The sequence below is a fragment of the Prionailurus viverrinus genome, chromosome F2 (assembly GCF_022837055.1).
Source record: "Prionailurus viverrinus isolate Anna chromosome F2, UM_Priviv_1.0, whole genome shotgun sequence".
In the NCBI taxonomy this organism is placed as follows: domain Eukaryota; kingdom Metazoa; phylum Chordata; class Mammalia; order Carnivora; family Felidae; genus Prionailurus; species Prionailurus viverrinus.
This window is the reverse complement of record NC_062578.1, coordinates 8011708-8029657: the sequence shown is the minus strand read 5'-3', so window position 1 is coordinate 8029657 and position 17950 is coordinate 8011708. Positions and strand designations below refer to the sequence as shown.

Below are 17950 nucleotides of genomic sequence, written 5' to 3'. Positions count from 1 at the left end.
TGCCTTGTGTTTCCCGTGCCTCCTCTTCAGGGATTTATTACACGTCTGCAACTGAATACTGACTCGCGATCACCGTTTCGTGTACCTCCCGAACTTCTCGAGCTCCTTGGCCTTGTCAAAAGCCACAGATGCGCTGCATAGGATTTCTGGCAGAAAGGATGTTCTCAACGGAAACTTGAAACGAAAAGACAAATCCTGAAATGTGTGGAAAACGAACCATTCCATTGATTCTAATACACATGTAAACAACAGTTGAGTTTGCTGTCCACTGGGTAGGATTTTCACACATGGTGTCAGTTTCCGAATGAGAATGGTCTATGAATTCTTTTCTAAGTGGTACTATTTGTGTTTTTTTCCTGGAGTCTTGAGGGGTATGTTCTCTCTCTCTCTCTCTCTCTTTCTTTGTTTTTATATTCAGAATCAGAGCTTTGCATCAAGAAAAATCACCTAAGCTGTTTTGACAGAGGACTGGTGCCGTGTGTGTATTAGCAGGTGTGTGCGTGTGTGTGTGTGTGTGTGTGTGTGTGTGTGACTGAATAGATTTTTCTGCAAAGATCAGTTGACTCCATCAAAACACCCTATTGATTGGAGGCAACATTTTCCGTGATAATTGTACCCTCTGGTGGACACGCTGAGAGTGGACAGGAGGGCTGGTAGCAACGAGAAGTCCTCCTAAGCCGCCATGTTCCCTTCAGCTGCTGTTTGGAAAGGAGACCACAGCAGGGCAGCCAGCTGATGGGCGGCCACACTAAGCGCATTACAGCTCTCTGCCCTGGTCTAGGACGGAGTTTCATTATTGCCACGGCCCCGCTGTCACCCCTTCACCTGGAGGTTGTGGCCCCTCCAAAGCCTTCTATTTTATAAGGTGGTTTCATACTCCAGCCGCTCCTGAATAAGGGCATCATCTTTGTACTGCAGCCTTGGAGGAGACGGGGAACATTCAAAGGCTAAGATGGCCTTCCGGAGGCTTCGGTCCAAAACGTGTCTCTCCCACGCTGGGTACCTATTCCTGAACAGGTCAATTTTAATGACAGATTCTTCAATCCGTGGTGGGCGAGACGATGGGGTGGACGGGGCCGTGGGCCTCACCTGAAAGACAGGGACGCACCCGTCCCGCTCTGCAAATTTCTGGTCGCGGTCGCTGGCGACACTGCGGTTGTTGGAGATGGACCGGAGCGTGCTCGTGGCCACCTCTGGAGGCAGAGTGAAGGCGGCGACTGGGTCCTCACAAGCACAGCTTGGTGACTGCCCGAACCTGGGTCCGTTGGGGTGAAAGAAGGCATAATACATCAGCATAAAAACGACGCCAGTTAAAAAGCTGCTGAACACCACACACAGCGCCGGGATGGCAAACGCGTCTGCGATCTGGGGAGCCTTGTAGAGGTACCAGAGGGCACTCAAGGCTGTATTTTCCAAAAGAATCACAAAGTAGTAAATGAAGAGCCTACAGCGAGTCCTGCCTTCCTTGACGTTGAACCAGCTGAAAATGTAGATGATCCCCACCACCATGTCGAACACAATCTCTTCCCATTTGGTGATACAGAATTCTGTCTCACAGTGTACGATCCAGAAGGTCATGATGCACCAGTGGAGGACGATGAAGATCCCGAAGTAGAGCTGGAAAACCGAGGCGAAGAGGGCGAAAGTGATGACTCTGGCGGCAATGGTGAAGAAGTGCCAGCAGAACTGGATGACGACGGCCATGTAGCTGATGGGCTTCTTGTCGTCTCGAGAGTCCCGGAGGGCCTTCTGGTAAGAGGCCAGGGCCCAAGCCAAAGACACGAGGGAGGCCGCCGCAGTGAAACCTACGAAGGCAAAAGGGAAGACATTCTGTCAAAAGTGAGATGCAGTGCTGTCCCCTGAAGATGTCACGTGGAGCTGGGAGCTCGGGACAGGCTAACCGTGACATCAGCAAAGCTGTCCGTTTCTCTGAGGTTCGGTTGGGCTAAACGCTCATGGGGGTCCTACTGTGTGTCTTCGGTGGGCCCCAGTCATATGGAGAAGTCATGCAGTTACAAAGGGAATGCTACTCAAAACCAGAGAGGGGTGTGGGATCTGGAAATGGGGTGGCGGGGTGGGGGTAACTTTCCGTGTGCTGGAAATAAACTAAGGAGGTAGTTTTGTGCAGTGGGAAAATAAACACGGACTGGGGAGGCTGACAGAACTGGGCTGCTGTTTCAACTCTGTATGACTCTGGACAATCACTTCAACTGGCGTCCTCATCTGCAAAGTGGGTGATCTCCAAGGCTCCAGGCGGCTTTGAGATTCTGTGGATGAAAGGGATAAATAATCACCAGAAACTGGGGGGCGGGGACGGGGGGGGAGACAGCCGGTTTCCCTTCCTGCTTCTGAACAAGAATGAAGGCACTTCACTCACAAAAGAAAGTTCACTCTTTCTTACAAATAGGAGTCCATAACACCTCCTTGGCAATGTTTCCTGTGGCCCCTGGTATGCAGTTTGTCCTAACAGAACCCAAATGTAATTCTCCCCGTAGCTTCTGTCTGTTCCTTACTGCCCTTCCCTTAGAAGAAGACGTTTCCCTTAGAAGAAAGATGGCTTATTCTTAAAGATGGGACAGAAATCACCTCAACTCCTTCTCCTATCATTTTATGGACCCCCTTTGGTTAGTACGCTCTCCAAAAGTGTGTCTGCAAGTTTCTAAAATGACTTGTATTATTTCCTTGCACTTTTGCTGCTTCTCCTGTGTCTGAAGCGTCACCCGAATGGTCCAGACATGGACAGAGCTCACCGGGAAAGGCACTGGCCTCCTTCAGGAGAGAGCCCTTTGGGGGAATTCACTTGGCCACTGAAATGTTAGTCAGTCTGCAGACTACTCAACGAACTGTCACAAGACTTCCAGCGGCCGCTTCTCATATCCAGCCCCAATCAAGTTAGCAGAATGCCCAGATGTGCCTCCCAATCCTGAGTTTTGGTTTTCTGGTTCTGGCCAGCACAAAACACCTTCCATTACCATAACTCTTGGGCAGGGATGGCAACACTTTAGGTCAGTTCAAGGCCAGTACGCAAAGGAGGTTTTAATAATACAATTTCTTTTCTTTTTCTTGTGTTCAAAAAAAAAATTTTTTTTGCTGCTTTCTTTTTTTCTTGGTTGTTCGGTTTTTTAAATGATAATATAATTTCTATGAGGTAGAAAACACCTGCACCAATTGTAAAGCAAATTTGGAAGTGAAAAGAGAGGGTAGGAAGAAAAGTGAGAGGCAGAAGAAGGTGCGACAACGGGAAGTAAAAGGTCGTGGAATGACGACTCTGGGAAGGACACCCTTACTTTCATTTGAGGACTGAAGACCAAAAGGTTGTGCCATTTTAACGCCAACCCCTTTGAGGGGCATAGAAGCGGCTCATGACCTCGCTCCTTATCTGCACCATTTGCCATGGTACGGATTGTTCTGGAGTGTATTCCTTGTGCGTGTACGCCGCGCCCCAGGGCAGGTGCAACACCGGAAAGGTCCTTTCTTTTTCACACCCCGCGCTCGCGCACAGCGCCACCTTCAGGAAGACGGCCACATTGTCGGGCAGGTGGATAAAGCGCGAGGCGACTCGGGGAGTCAGAACCATCTGGGTTACCACTTTTCACAGGCGTTCTTAAAGGCTGTGTTACAAAGAAGTGATAAATAGTAAAAAAAAAAAAAAAAAAAAAAAAAAAAAACAAACTAAAAACCACACCTTACGTACGCCGCATCGTAAAATCATCCGTTGGCGGATGTAAACCAATTGGAAGACGGACTCAGTCCAAATTCCCCGGGAATCTTCACCCCTTTTATTCCATGTCCCAAGAAAGCAATCCAGCCTGCTTCAGGACACTCCAGGAACTTGTTAAGGCAATATTCTGGCAGTAGAAAAGTAAGTTCCTCTCAGCTTTGCTCTCAGCGTATCTTACGATTTAAGACGTAAACTTTTTGCCTATAGCGGAGGCCAATTTCGTGTCCATTTATGACCGCTCCCTTCGTGAATTCTCTGCTTTAGCAACAATTAGAATTTCCCTGGTTCATTTGAGTTATTTTTTTCCCTTCTGCTTAGCAGTGAATTTCTATAAGACAAATAATAAGCCTGAACAGAAGATATGGGGCAACCTCAGAGTTATTCCTTATTACAAATTCACACCCCCATGAAGTGCTTAACGGAAGAATTGCAAAAATAAAAATAGTACGTTGAACACCTATATACTCTTTGCCAGGATTGTCATATGGCTTCCTTTGCTTTATCACTGCCCACCCCCACCCCTCTTTTTCTCTCTGAACCATGTGAGAGTAAATTGCGTGCATCTAGGCTGCTGTGGTCTGAATGTTTGTGTGCTCCCACGTCCCCCTCCCCATTCATGCGTTGAACCCCTAACCCTTAAAGATGATGGTATTAGTAGGAGGGGCCTTTGGGAGGTGCATAAATTATGAGGGTGGGGCTGTCATGGATGGGATTTGTGCCTTATAAAAGAGGCCCCAGAATGCTCCCTAAATCCCTTCTGCCACCGAAGAATACAATGAGAAGTCTTCAACTCAGAAGACAGCTCTCACCAGACCATGCTGGCCATGATCTTGCACTTCTAGCTTCCGGAACTGTGGGCAATACATTTCTGCTGTTTATAAACTACCCAGCCTGTAGTATTTTGTTACAGTGGCCCCAAAGGACTCAGACAATGGTCCTTTACCCTATTTCCTATGAATAGGGGTTTTCTTTTAGATAACCAAGTACATTTGTCAACGTTAGTGAATTTAACATTGATACCATACTTTTTTTTTCTAATCCACTATCAGTATTCTGATTTCATCAGTTGACTTGAACAACGCCCATCGTAGGATTTTTCCCTGTGGTACAGAATTGAGTCTGGAATCGGAGATTGCGTTTAGTTGTGTCATCAACTTAGTTTTCTTTAATCAGGCATATTTCCACCGACTTTCTTTGCCTTTTTGACATTGGCATTTTTTTGGAGGCACAGTACCTAAAAGAGAAGAGCGTTTCTTGTTTTGGGTTTGTCTGTTTCCTCACAGTTACTTTCAGGTTAGGCCTCCCGAGCCAGAATATTACATAAGTGACACTGAACAATAATTCTCCCCTGACACCATTAAGATATTAAAATATAAGGATTCCTTCAGTAGTCCCAGGAAGCATGTAATGTGTCCGTCAGCATTTTCTTTGAAAGTAATGAATAGCGTATCAGTTATAAAACTTCACTCTGAAATCAAACTCTCAAAAACAGAGGACTCAGTGGGATTATATTATTTATTAAAATGTTAAAATAGGTGATGAGACCTCAGAGCTTGTCTACTGCAATGATCTATCTTATAGAAGCGAAACCGTTTCCCTCGGTGAGGTTACACGATTTGTCTTCCCTCGTTCCTTCCCCACGCTGGTTTCTGATGAAAATTATCCTTCTGCCCCAAAGAGAACCCCCTGCGTCCTGGAGAAAGGACCATCTCAGTTATGCCCTGTCTCTGTATTCCAGCCCTGCGTCTGCAGGAGCACACGATCCCCAGGGATCACAAACAAATGACAGGCCCCCTTTAACCTCAAGAATCGCTCTTCACTTGATTGAATCTCTTCTTTTTTTTTATTCCACACCCTTTCCCATTTTCCCTTCTATTCCTCGTTTCTTGTTTCTCCATTTTTATCGGCTCCTCCTTGAGATTACTGGCACGGGCTGGGATGCTGGCCCTGGGCCTCCTCCTTCTCAGCCCCTCCCTGAGAGACTCCACACCTCCTGAGTTTCCCAGTTCTCAGCAAACCCATCCCTGAACCAGACGTCTCCAGCCCCAGAGCCGTGTGTCTCATTATCTACCCGAGCACCCCCAGGCCTACAGTCTCCGTGTTCCAGGTCCACAGGATCGGACACCTGGAAGGAATCTGGCTGTAGATGACAGTGTTTGCTTTCTCGTGGAAAGAAGACAATTCTTCTTCGTCTATGCTCCCTGTGGTTGGTATAGCGCCCTTCTCAGAATGCGAGAGGACGTAAATTTCCAGAGAGGCAGCCACAGTTCGAAGAAGGTGATTTTGTATGCAGCTTGCCTGAGAAATACCATATTGCCAAGCCATCGGAATCCAAGAGTTCACAACCTGTGCCCTTTGGGTGTGTTGCATCTGAAGGGATCCAGGATAAACCACCGTGGCATAACAATTATTTAAGCTGAAGGCATTTGAGTTCCTGGAATCTCCCCCACTTTTGAGAAGGCATTTGTTCTCCCCGAAGTATCCCTCTGCCCCTCCCCATTCCCTACTAAGGTATATAAACTCCAGGGTGCCTGGGTGGGTGGCCCAGTCGGTTACGTGTCCAGCTCTTGATTTTTGCTCAGTTCGTGATCTCATGGTTCAGGAGTTTGAGCGTCACATGGGGCTCTGCACTGACTGCGGAGCCCGCTTGGGATCCTTTCTCTCCCTCTCTCTCTGTCCCTTCCCCTGCTTGTTCTCTCTCTCTCTCTCTCTCAAAAATAAACTTAAAAAAAAAAGATACATAAACTCCAAATTCTAATGACCTCCTCAAGTCACGTTTCCTTGTGAAAACCTGTGTGCGCACACAGGATGACATACATGTCTTACATCTTTACACACGTGATTACACATGTAATTAAATGCATTTTGTCTTGCTAATCTGCCAATGTAATTTGCAGGCCCTCAAACAAAGACCTAAGAGGGTAGAGGAGAAGTTCGCCTTCCAGAAAACCTCTGCCCGCCGGATTGATTCTGGTTGACCCCACGTGTTTTTGTTTTCTCACTGCAGCCCAAACAACTGATCTGACTTTGACTAAAAGCGTTTAATGATCATAAAGTCAGTGTGACAGTTTATTCCATCATTTTGAGCTGAATGTGTATATTTGGATAAGATGTGGCGAGGGGGACGTAACACCTTTGGAACTGTAACCCGAGAATTTTTATTTTAAAACCTCTAAATGGGGTGGGGGTTCTAGCTGCTTCTTTCCTTTTCTTTCTTTTTCATTCTTTCTTTCTTCTTTCTTTCTTTCTTTCCTTCTTTCTTTTTTTCTCTTTCTTTCTTTCTTTCTTTCTTCTTTCTTTTTCTTTCTTTTCTTTAAATCCAAGTTAGTTAACATTCTAGCTTCTGAGATCCGTGCACTTGAATTGTCACATACATTGCTTAGCCACTCAGACTAGTGTTTCAGAGGAAGTCTTAGATGCTTCCCCATTTTGAATAAAGATTTTTCTCAGAATAAGGGTTTTGAGTCTGATACTGTCTCGGCGGCTAATTAGCATTTCAAAGGGAATGGATAGGAATCGATACTGGGCTATCCAAGTGAACAACAGTTTTGACTTTCTTCTTTCTTTTCTCTTTGCTTTTTACGGATGTCCTTTCCCCTGATGGTGTTTCCGTGTCTCTTTTGTGTCTTTGTCTTCCTTCTTTTTCTTCTCCTTCTGTCAGTCTGTCCTTCACCCCCGCTTTGCGTCCGTTCTGTCCTTCTTCCGTCTTTTTGCCCATTTCCTGCTCCCATTGACATGATATGGAGCTGAATTATTTTTTAAAATGTAATTGTATTCATGCAATAATGTTTGGGGTTGCCCAAATGTAGCCTCCCAACTGTTCTGAAAACTCAAAATAAATTCAGAATAAGAAAGGACCGCTCTGAATCCTGTGGCTTGGCTCCAAATCCAGATTTGCTTGCAAGGAGTTCCCACTGAAAGGATTCGTCACTGCTAACCTCTGTTTTTGTTTTTTGTTTGTTTGTTTTTATTACAAGTAACTAACTTGCTTTCCTATAATCTTCCTCTAAGTAGGACCTAAATGCAATCTTAATGACAGAAGTAGAAAATCTGTATATTTTATTTAGGATAAAATAACAGGTTGGAGTTTGGTTGGTGGGGGGTAGGGAGGGGCGGTGGTTGTGGGCAAAAGCTCTATCATCTCGGGGTGCCTGGGTGGCGCAGTCGGTTAAGCGTCCGACTTCAGCCAGGTCACGATCTCGCGGTCCGGGAGTTCGAGCCCCGCGTCAGGCTCTGTGCTGATGGCTCAGAGCCTGGAGCCTGTTTCCGATTCTGTGTCTCCCTCTCTCTCTGCCCCTCCCCCGTTCATGCTCTGTCTCTCTCTGTCCCAAAAATAAATAAACGTTGAAAAAAAAATTAAAAAAAAAAAAAAGCTCTATCATCTCAATTTAAACATTTCCTTTCAGAAAGAATGGAAAGAATGGGGCTGGCATGGAATATAAGACCCTTGGGAATATTATAATGCAAAAAGCCATTTTGATTTGGGGACCTCTAGACTAGGAAGGGGCTACTTCTGGCCCCCAGCTGTAAATTCGTTCTCTCTACAAACATGTTTTCATATCAAGTGTCCCGTCCTCTTCCTTCAGAGCATGTATCCTGGTCTAAAATTATGTTTGATTTTGTGTTTTAATTTATTTAATTTTAATGTCAATTGTTTAATTTTGATTTAATTTAATTTAGTGTTATTTTTTTAAAAATTATTTTTTTAATGTTTTTATTTATTTTTGAGACAGAGAGAGACCGAGCATGAGCAGGGGAGGGACAGAGAGAGAGGGAGACACAGAATCCGAAGCAGGCTCCAGGCCCCGAGCTGTCAGCACAGAGCCCGACGCGGGGCTCGAACTCACAGACTGTGAGATCATGACCTGAGCTGAAGTCGGATGCTTAACCGACTGAGCCACCCAGGCCCCCAATTGTTTAGTGTTATTATTAACACTAGAGTGGACTTTTAGGTAAGGGTCTGTCTTTACCTTCCTGTCTTCTATGGGCCTTGGATGGGTTGTGGCATATGTTGAGAATTGGCACTTGGAAAGGCGCCTGGGTGGCTCAGTCAGTTGAGCAACTGACTCTTGATTTCGACTCAGGTCATGATCCCAGGGTCATGGGATCGAGCCCCACGTTGGGCTCCAGAAGAGATTCTCTCACTCTCCCCCTACCCCTCTCCCCTGCTTGTGCTCTCTCTCAATTGGAAAAAAACACACACACAAATAAAATTAAAAAAAGAATTGGCAGTTAGACGGAAAGAAAGGCAGAAGAAAACGTAGAAAGGAAGGAGAGAGCAAGAGAGAGGAAGAAATAGAGAGGAAGAAGGAGTATTTCAAATATAAAGTTGGAACCACAGAGAGACTGAAATATTCAAAACATGTGCACAATTCTTCACTGCTCTCCTATTCTGCTGCTTTGCAATTTCAGTCTGAGCTGCGAATGCCAAAACAGTGTGAAATAAAGTCTGTGCTCCTGTCGTGTCGTTTGTGGCCTGGGTGTGAACACTTCTTGGAAATCCCCAGAGAACGCTTCGTAGGATTTATAGCCTAATTCCCCAGATGTAGGAGGTTCAGGGAATTGAACCAAGGGCTCTAATTCTTTGCTTCTTCGACAATCATAATGAGCCTGTCTCTTTCCTCCTTCTTAGGGAGGGCAACCACAGCCCTTCCCCCGCAACAGGCCAGCCGAAGCTTACTGTCTCAGGGAAACACCTGGCCAGTGGCCCGTGTTTACATCCAAACTGCATTTTTAACTTAACACATTCATTATTATGTGAAATTTCAAGCATTTGCAAAAACAGAAGAAATAATACAACGGGTGTCCCCTTCCTGCAGCGTCAGTGAACGGGCGCTCAGTGATTCTGGAATCCATCACGAGGGAAGACGACTTGGGCCAGCAAAGACGCCCGCCTCTGGATGTCTCCTTGGGCCCACTCCTTGCCGAATCGGAAACTTCCTGCATTTGCCCTTTCCTGAATTCGCATTTCCCTCTCCTGACCCAGACAGCAGGGCTGTGCCGGCAGCGAACTCACTGATCACTGAGGTTTTACCAACAACACATTTTGCGAAAGCCTGACCCGGGAGCTCTCACAGCCCCTTGACCTCATCTTGCTCCTGCCTCTCTGCACTTCGGACACACTGCCTGCCCCGTCTGCCTTCCTCAGCTGCTAAGACTGCATTTTCTTCCTGCAGATGGGAAATGCTGGGCTCACCCTTGAAAAGCCACTTCTTTCCAGTGCATCCCTGATCCTCTTTGTAAGCATCTTTCCTTAGGGAAGTCTTTCCTAGCCTCCGTCCCAAATCCCACCCCTTGTTGTAAGTGCCCACGGCACCTTGCGTTGGTTCTTAACGCCACACCTTGGCACCCTTGCTGTTGTTACACATCCGTGTGGGTGATGAGGTACATGTCTCCCCAAAGGGCCGATCTGTATCCTGTGGCTGACTGCTGGGTCCCTGACATCGGTCACTCTCTTGTGTATTGATTTCTGAAAGCAGTACATTTGTCACCCAGTCGCTGCTCTCATATTGTCTCTCTCTGCCCACTATCTTGATGGCACACATCTTTTTTTAAAAAGTGTTTGTTTATTTATTTATTTAGAGGGAGCATGAGCAGGGGAGGAGCAGAGAGAGAGAAGGAGAGAGAGAGAGAATCCCAAGCAGGCTCTGAGGCATCAGTGCAGAACTCGATCTCTCGGACCATAAGATCATGACCTGAGCCGAATTCAAGAGTCAGACGCTTAACCGACCGAGCCACCCAGGCACCCCTCGATTGCACACATCTTGACTTCCCTTCCTTACACCCCATTCCTTCATCCTGTCAATTTAAACATTTTTGTTGGAAATTTAAAGTATTCCCTGACCGATAGTTTGGGAACAGATGATTTACATCACAGCCTTTCCCAGCTGTGAAGGTGAGATTATCTTTCAACCCTTCATATTGTTTTCTGTCTTATCATCACAGACAAGATAGCTTTTTCTCCTAAAAGTATAGTCCCTCAACAGACAAGACATTGAATTTTAGATGACAATATAATGTTGACACTATAAGAGACTTAAGGTTTCTTTAGTGCATTTGAAGCTCATAATCACAGACAAATAAAAGAGGAGGTATATGGGTCCGTGCTATATGCACCGTGATGTGCTGGGCACCCATGTCCTTTGTCCAATCTGAAGTTCGTGATGACACTCTGAGGCAAGCACTGTTTAACAGAGACACAAAGAAAGGTTAAGTAATGAGCCCGAGCTCATGTAATTAGCGAGAAGGGCAGGTGTCAGAATTCACAGATTCCAAACTCCGTCCACCATGACCATAGACTGGTATGGCTGTCGGCAACAGGATCACGAGGCATGGGCACGTGCAGGGAGATCTCAGGCCCCTCACAGTCCAAGCTCATGGGACAATAACACGGAGAAATGTAGACGACTCTGGAACATGCCGCCTCTTCAGGCATCTGGCTCCCAAAGTCTTCCCGTCGCACCCACACCTTCCCTCTCCCAGCGACCGTATCTGTTGTCAGGCCAAAGGCTCCCATTTTGGATTCTTTTCACAAAACAGACCTGAAGCATGAGCCCCGAGGAGGAAAACCATGCTTTTCTCTCCTTCACATTTTCTGAACCAAACACCGCCCTCCTGGTTTTCCTGGATTTTCCCCTAAGGAAAAATGTTGACCAATTTCAGTGGAGTATATGATCGAAGAGGAGGAGGTCACAAGATGACTATGCAGAGCCAGAATGGTTTTTCATTTCTTTCGCATGATTAGAACTGGTCTCTTAGTTCCAGATATAAAAGCAGTAGATCTTGGCTGGATGCATATTGGATTGACCTGGTTGAAAGAATGTAATAATTGAAAAAAACGTAAGGCCCTCTGTGCTGTGATCTTTGGTGAGAGCAGTGAAGGTAAAGAAAGTAACACTAGCTCCAGTGGGTCTCGGATGTTCTAAATCTTCCTGCACTGAAACGATTTATCTCTGTCTTAAACCTTGTAATAGCTCTGATTAAAAATATTTAAGTGCTTAATATGTTTAGTTTTGGTAGGGATACGCACACTTCTCGTAATCCATTCTGAGGATTTCAACTTCTTTGCAAGGCAAATTGTAAGGCTGTGAAGGCGTTGATAAGGGAAACGCTGAACTGAAATTTTTAGAAAGCGTTTTAATATGAAAGGAGTCAAAGAAGGTTGTTGAGAGAAACAAAGTGTCTTCACAAACGTGGAAAGTTATTTCCTTCTGATTGGAGAAGATTGTAGATGATCTCACATAGATCCATCTATCTTATAATTTTGAAGTTTATTATCTTCAGATTTTTATTAGAATTTCCCAAGGAGACAAACATTTTGAATGGGGGAATGTGAAAACATATCATGCTTATATGTAGGGAAAAAACCCTGTAAATAGGGAAGGCAAGAAGTCACCGTTCTCAGTACAATGTTACAAATTGCGTGATGAAATTTATATTGAAAAAATGATGATAGAAATTACTACTCAAAAGACATAAAATAAGTAACCTGAGCTGTTCAAGAAGATTGAATTTTTCTTTTTTTTTTTTTTTTTTTAATATTTAATGGTTATTTTTGAGAGAGAGAGAGAGCATGTGTGTGAGTGGGAGAGGGGCAGGGAGCAAGGGAGACGAGAATCCAAAGAGGGCTCTGAGCTGCCACTGAAAAGCCCGACGTGGGGCTCGAGCCCACGACCCGCGAGATCATGACCTGAGCCTAAGTTGGACGCTCAACCGACTGAGCCACCCAGGGGCCTTTGAACTTTTTTTTAGAGTTAGTTTACTTTCTATCCGTTTAAAATGTTCTTTTTTTTTTTTTAATTTTTTTTAACATTTATTCATTTTTGAGAGACAGAGAGAGAAAGAGCATGAGCGGAGAAGGGGCAGAGAGAGAGGGAGACGCAGAATCTGAAGCAGCCTCCAGGCTTCGGGTTGTCAGCACAGAGCCCGACGCGGGGCTCGAACTCACGAAATGTGAGATCATGACCTGAGCCGAAGTCGGACACTCAACCGACTGAGCCACCCAGGCGCCCCCCACCTTGAAAATGTTCTTAACCCTCACGCTATTTTTTCTTAAAGTTTTTCTCCTCTGGAGGCTAGGGGGTGAAGTGGGGCAAAATGAAGAGAAACAAAGAGGGAAACAGGGTTGGAGGCAGACAGAGGCTGCGTCCTCCCCTCACCCACCACAGAGGGACATGGCTGTCAACAGCAAGACTAAAATAATGATTTAAAAAATCCCAACACGTATCAGCCACTGCTGTGTGGCCCTTTCACATTTATTTTCTTATTTATTTGTCACAGCATCACTTCTTTGATGTAAGCGATCCTGCCCATTGTACAGAGGGGGAAACGGAGGCTTGGGGGTGAAATAATATCCCTGGGGGAGTGGCAAACTTTTCCGGTGGAAGGCCAGATCGTCTGTATTTTGGGCCTTGCGGGCCACAAGGGTCCCCGTCACTAGCATTCAGCTTTGCCGTTGTGGCGAGACAGCCGCCACAGACAATACTTCAACACATGGGAAACTGGGCAGTAGACTGAATTTGGCCCGCTGGCCTTAGCTTCCTGGCGGCCCCGCTAACCATGGGCACATTTTTAACAAGTAGCGGAATTAAGATTTACGCCCACATTTATCTGACTTTAAATCCTTTTCCCTTTTCCCTACTGTCCGTGGGAGAGTGACAGTCCGGGTCCCCTCGGGGGTTTATAATCACGTGTTAACTCTAACGAGAACTACGGGCTGGTCCCCCACATTTATAGTTATTCGTGCTCAGAGGGCTTGGAAGGGGCCCAGAAGATGGGAACTGGTGACACAAAGTGCCAGGCACTGAGGAAGACAGCGGTGAGGATGGGGGAAATGATATCTGGTAGCCTTGTGACTTTGGGCGAGTCCCTTGGTTTTATGTATTCTTCCCATGGTTGAGCAAGGATCAACGAAATCGCGGCCGCTAGAGCATTTTGCGAGCAGAAAACTTACTATACAGATATGATTAGCCATTCCAGATTCTAGCTTTTCTCCTAATTTTACTCCCTTCTTCCCATCCCCCCTCCCTGTGCCCGGGAGCCCTTCTATGTCTGGATGTAGAGGAAGTTTTACTGGAGGAGGTTGGCTTTACCAGAATCACAGGACAGAGAAAGAACAGGATAAGAGGTACAATCTACAGCCTAGGGAAAAAGGTTTTTTCTCTTTGCACATATTAAATAATTTTTTGGCGGGAGGCTACGACTGACTAAAAATCACTTTGAAACCGGAAGAAAAAAATAATTGGTATTATTTACCTAGGTGAAATATGGGGTTCATTTTATTTGGATTCAAGGCTGCCGAAGTAAAGGCCACTCTCTAGGAAGGAAGGAGGGGACGCAGAAGAAATGGTTTCAGGGTTTGCAGGAAAGTCTGAGGCAGGGACAAGTGTTATTGGCTCAGTCTTGGGAAAGCCTAGGTCACGGGACGGGGACGGTGCTGGCCCGAAGGATTTGCTTGAATTGTATGCAAGAAAGGATGGTTCCCAGATGGATGGGATGGCTTGGCCCAGGGCACAGGCCTCCGGGAACCCCAGGACCTCTGGGCACCGGGTGGGTTGCTCCTAGGCTGGAGGGGAGACGGTGGAGACAAGGGAGGGGGCAGGGAAAGGGGGCCATCAATTGCAGAAAGAAAGGGACGAACAGGAGATGGTTGCCCCCAAACCATGTTGAGGCCCTTGGGGGAGGGCAACACACACTTCGTTTATCTGCTTTTGATCATTTATTTTTCTTGCTTTCACGACTCCATTTCGGCAGAAACGGATGTACTTTAAAAATACCTTGCTTTTTTTCTTATTTAATTTTTTTTTAACAGGATGTAGCTCTCTCTAAGGCTTTCCAGTGTCTAATTGCTTCCCTGGCCTGCAGGGTTCACAGAGAGCAGAAGAGGCCATTTTGGGGGGGCGTGGAGGGGCGGGGGGCGGGAACGGCCCAGCTTCTGCCCTGCTTTCCAGTGACTTGCCCTTTGGGTCGCCTCATTTTTACTCCGTCAGTAAAAAGGACGTGGCTTGCGGCTGGGACCATTTAATAATGCAGCAATAAACTGTGCTTTCGAGCCCCGAAATGCTTTTCTAGGTGATTTACAAAAAATGACTCAATACCCCGAGGACACGGATTTGTAGCACTATCTGTTCTTACGGTTGGGCTGGCTCAGAGAAAGCTCTCCCCGCCAGGATCCCCAAGGGTTCACAAATGGCTCATGCCAGGGAGCCGGGGGTTCAGCCTTCCCAGCCACCCTCCCCCAGCCCCTCCTTTCTCCTCTCCTCTGGAGGGGCGGGGGGGTGTCATTTGGTATAAACGCCTCCGTGAGACACTTTTGGGAGAGGAAAGATGAGAAGAAAGGCTGGAGAGCTTGTAATAGGACGATGAAGATTGCCCTGGAGAGGATTTCCAGCAGGTGCCAGGGGACATGCCCAGGAGGCCAGGGGGGCCTGAGGGGCTGTGGGCTCCTGGACTCCTAAACTCCTACCTGCCGCTCCCCGAGTTTAGGCCCCTGCCCGCCTGGCCTCCCAGCCGGCCTGGTCTGCAGCTCCCCGCTCCCGGGGCTTTTTCACCTTGTGAGTCCAGTGAACTGGCCACAGCCACCTCTGATTGAGTCTTTTCCCCGCTGAACATCCTTCCAAGCAAAATTTCCAACCCTCTCTGGTTGGTCCTCCCTCACTTCCTGCCTCACTGGCCCAGACCCTTCCTCTCTCTTGCCTGGGCCTCTCAGTCCCCTCCCCCAGCGCCCCCTGGAGAACACCCACATCCCAGACCCCAGCTCAAGGGTACCTGGAAGGAAAGCCTGCCTGGTTGCTCCCTTCGCCTGATCACTGCCTTCCCCCTGCATCTGTCACCGCCAGGGGACCTGCCAATGTCCCAAGGCCCCCATCCACACCCCTCACATGTAAGACACACAAAGCGGTGCCATTCTGCCCGCAGCATATGCGTGCTTTTTAATGACTTGCAAATAGACTCAACTCTTAACTCCCAGGACTGTGGTTAGCAGTAGGGGCCAGTGGCTTTAAAAGTGCTTTGTAGGGGCGCCTGGGTGGCTCAGTCGGTTAAGCATCCGACTTCCGCTCAGGTCATGATCCCATGGTTCATGGGTTCGAGCCCCGTGTTGGGCTCTGGGCTGACAGCTCGGAGCCTGGAGCCTGCTTCAGATTCTACGTCTCCTTCTCCCTCTCTCTCTGCCCCTGCCCGACTCATGCTCTGTCTGTCTCTGTCTTTCAAAAGTAATGAACATTTTAAAAAATTAAAAAAAAAAGTGCTTTGTAATCTGTAAAGATTACTGAGGAACATTGTGAACACTTTAATACATCTCTGGAGAGACTACCAGACCTGACAGGCTAGATCCTTGTGATCTAAGCGTCCTAGATGACAAAATCTCTTGTGCTTTGTGAGTCCACAGAAACTTGTGAGTGACGACCAGCTTCCAGGTCCCCTGTGCAGGGGTACTGAGACCAGCTGAAACATCTTTTCTAGTATCATCTTATTTTAGAAATACATAAGCCCCTCAACAGCTCAGACACGCTAGTTTTATATGTAGCCTGTGTCATTGATGATGGCAAGGTTCCTCACAACACCCGCTCCTAAGAATAGAGGGAGTCGCCTCTTAGCTGAACTGTCAGAGTCTGAGGTGATCTCCCAGTTACTGTGTGTTTGAAGCACAAAGTTCCGTTTGGGAAGACGCGTTTGCTTGAAATTACCTACGTCACTGCTGCATCGTAGAGACTAACGGAATCAGTAAAAAGAAACAAAAAAAAATGAAAAGAAAAAAGAGAAAAAAAAGAGGTGAAGACATTTAACTCAATTTAAGGGTTATTCCTGGAAGTATGAGCTCACATGTAAGTTTCGCTCGGACAGGTTTAGGACACGCGACCCCAAAATACGGCACCTTGATGTAGTATGCATTTCAAGCTGAAGGACTCTGAGAAGTAGCAGATACGGAAAAGATTTTTCTGGCTTTGCCCTGAAGCTGGTCATAAGACTTTCATGTGAGAGGCGTCCTCCCTGTACCCGGAAAAAAGGAGCCTCCTTACCACTGAAGATGGTAAGGACCCCAAATGGCCATCGATGGATGATGGATAAAGAAGATGTGGTGTATATATACAATGGAGTATTACTCGGCCATCAAAAAGAATGAAATCTGGCCATTTGCAACGACGTGGATGGAACTGGAGGGTGTGATGCTAAGTGAAATTAGTCAGAGAAAGACAACAATCATATGACTTCACTCATAGGAGGACTTTAAGAGAAAAAACAGATGACCATAAGGGAAAGGAAACAAAAACAATCTAAAAACAGGGAGGGGGACAAAACAGAAAAGACTCATAACTACGGAGACCAAACTGAGGCTTACGGGAGAGGTTGTGGGAGGGGGATGGGGCGAACTGGGGAAGGGGCACGAAGGACTCTGCTCCTGAAATCCTCGTGGCACTATATAGGCTGACCCATTTGGGGGTAAATTTTAAAAACTAAAAAATACAATTAAAAAACATGTTCAGGTTTACTGCTTCTTGGGGGTCTTCATTTCCTCAGGAAGACTCGTGTCCCACGTAAAACTTGTATTAAATAAATTCGCACGTTTTCCCCTTGTTCATCTGTTGTTACAGGGGCTCTAGCCACGAGTTCGGGAGGGCGGGAAGAAGAGATATTTTCCTCCCCGACGGTTTTTCAAAGCAACATGGCAAGTGGTCATGAAGATCTTCGGGAACAGAGGAGGACACGTATCATGTGACACGGGGCCTACTGACCGCCCCCTAGACCTGTCTGGAACCTGCAGTGTCTTCAACAACACGGGAAGAGGGGAGAGGCGGTCCTCCCAAAGCTGTCCCGGATGGTGAAGAAATAGTGACAAAGGACAAGGTAACATTTCTCACTCTCTATGTTGTTCGATAGGCACGCGTGACTAAATTAAGTGGTGTGAAAGACATTCGGCTATTTGGTGTCTATCCCCCAAAGCGTCTACATGGAAGTCGACTTTAAAGCTATTTTCTGTCGCCTCCTTTCGTTGAAAAGAAAAAGGAGGGTTGCTTCCATTAAGAATCACTTCAAAATCAGGTCAATGCACTCAGCCCCAGTTCAAACCAGTCTGCAGCTTGAACGCGGCACCCCTTCAGGGACTCAGATAAGTAAATAACGATCAGCGTCTGACCATACGTGCCACGTGCTTCTTTTCAAATTCCTTCGTGTTCCCTCGTTCAGTTCCACAAACATTTACCGGGCATCTTCCTCGCCTACGTGGGGTCT

The 17950-nt window shown here is 46.7% G+C and overlaps 1 protein-coding gene across 1 annotated transcript in view; it reads right to left on the bottom strand.

Annotated features, from left to right (window-relative positions):
* Window positions 1-858: 858 nt before the first annotated feature.
* Window positions 859-17950, bottom strand: part of XKR4 (XK related 4) — a 416110-nt gene continuing 399018 nt past the window's right edge. The window contains exon 3 of the mRNA XM_047842844.1: window positions 859-1805. Within this exon, the coding sequence (XP_047698800.1) occupies window positions 859-1805 (947 nt within the window). The remainder of the gene's footprint in view (window positions 1806-17950) is intronic.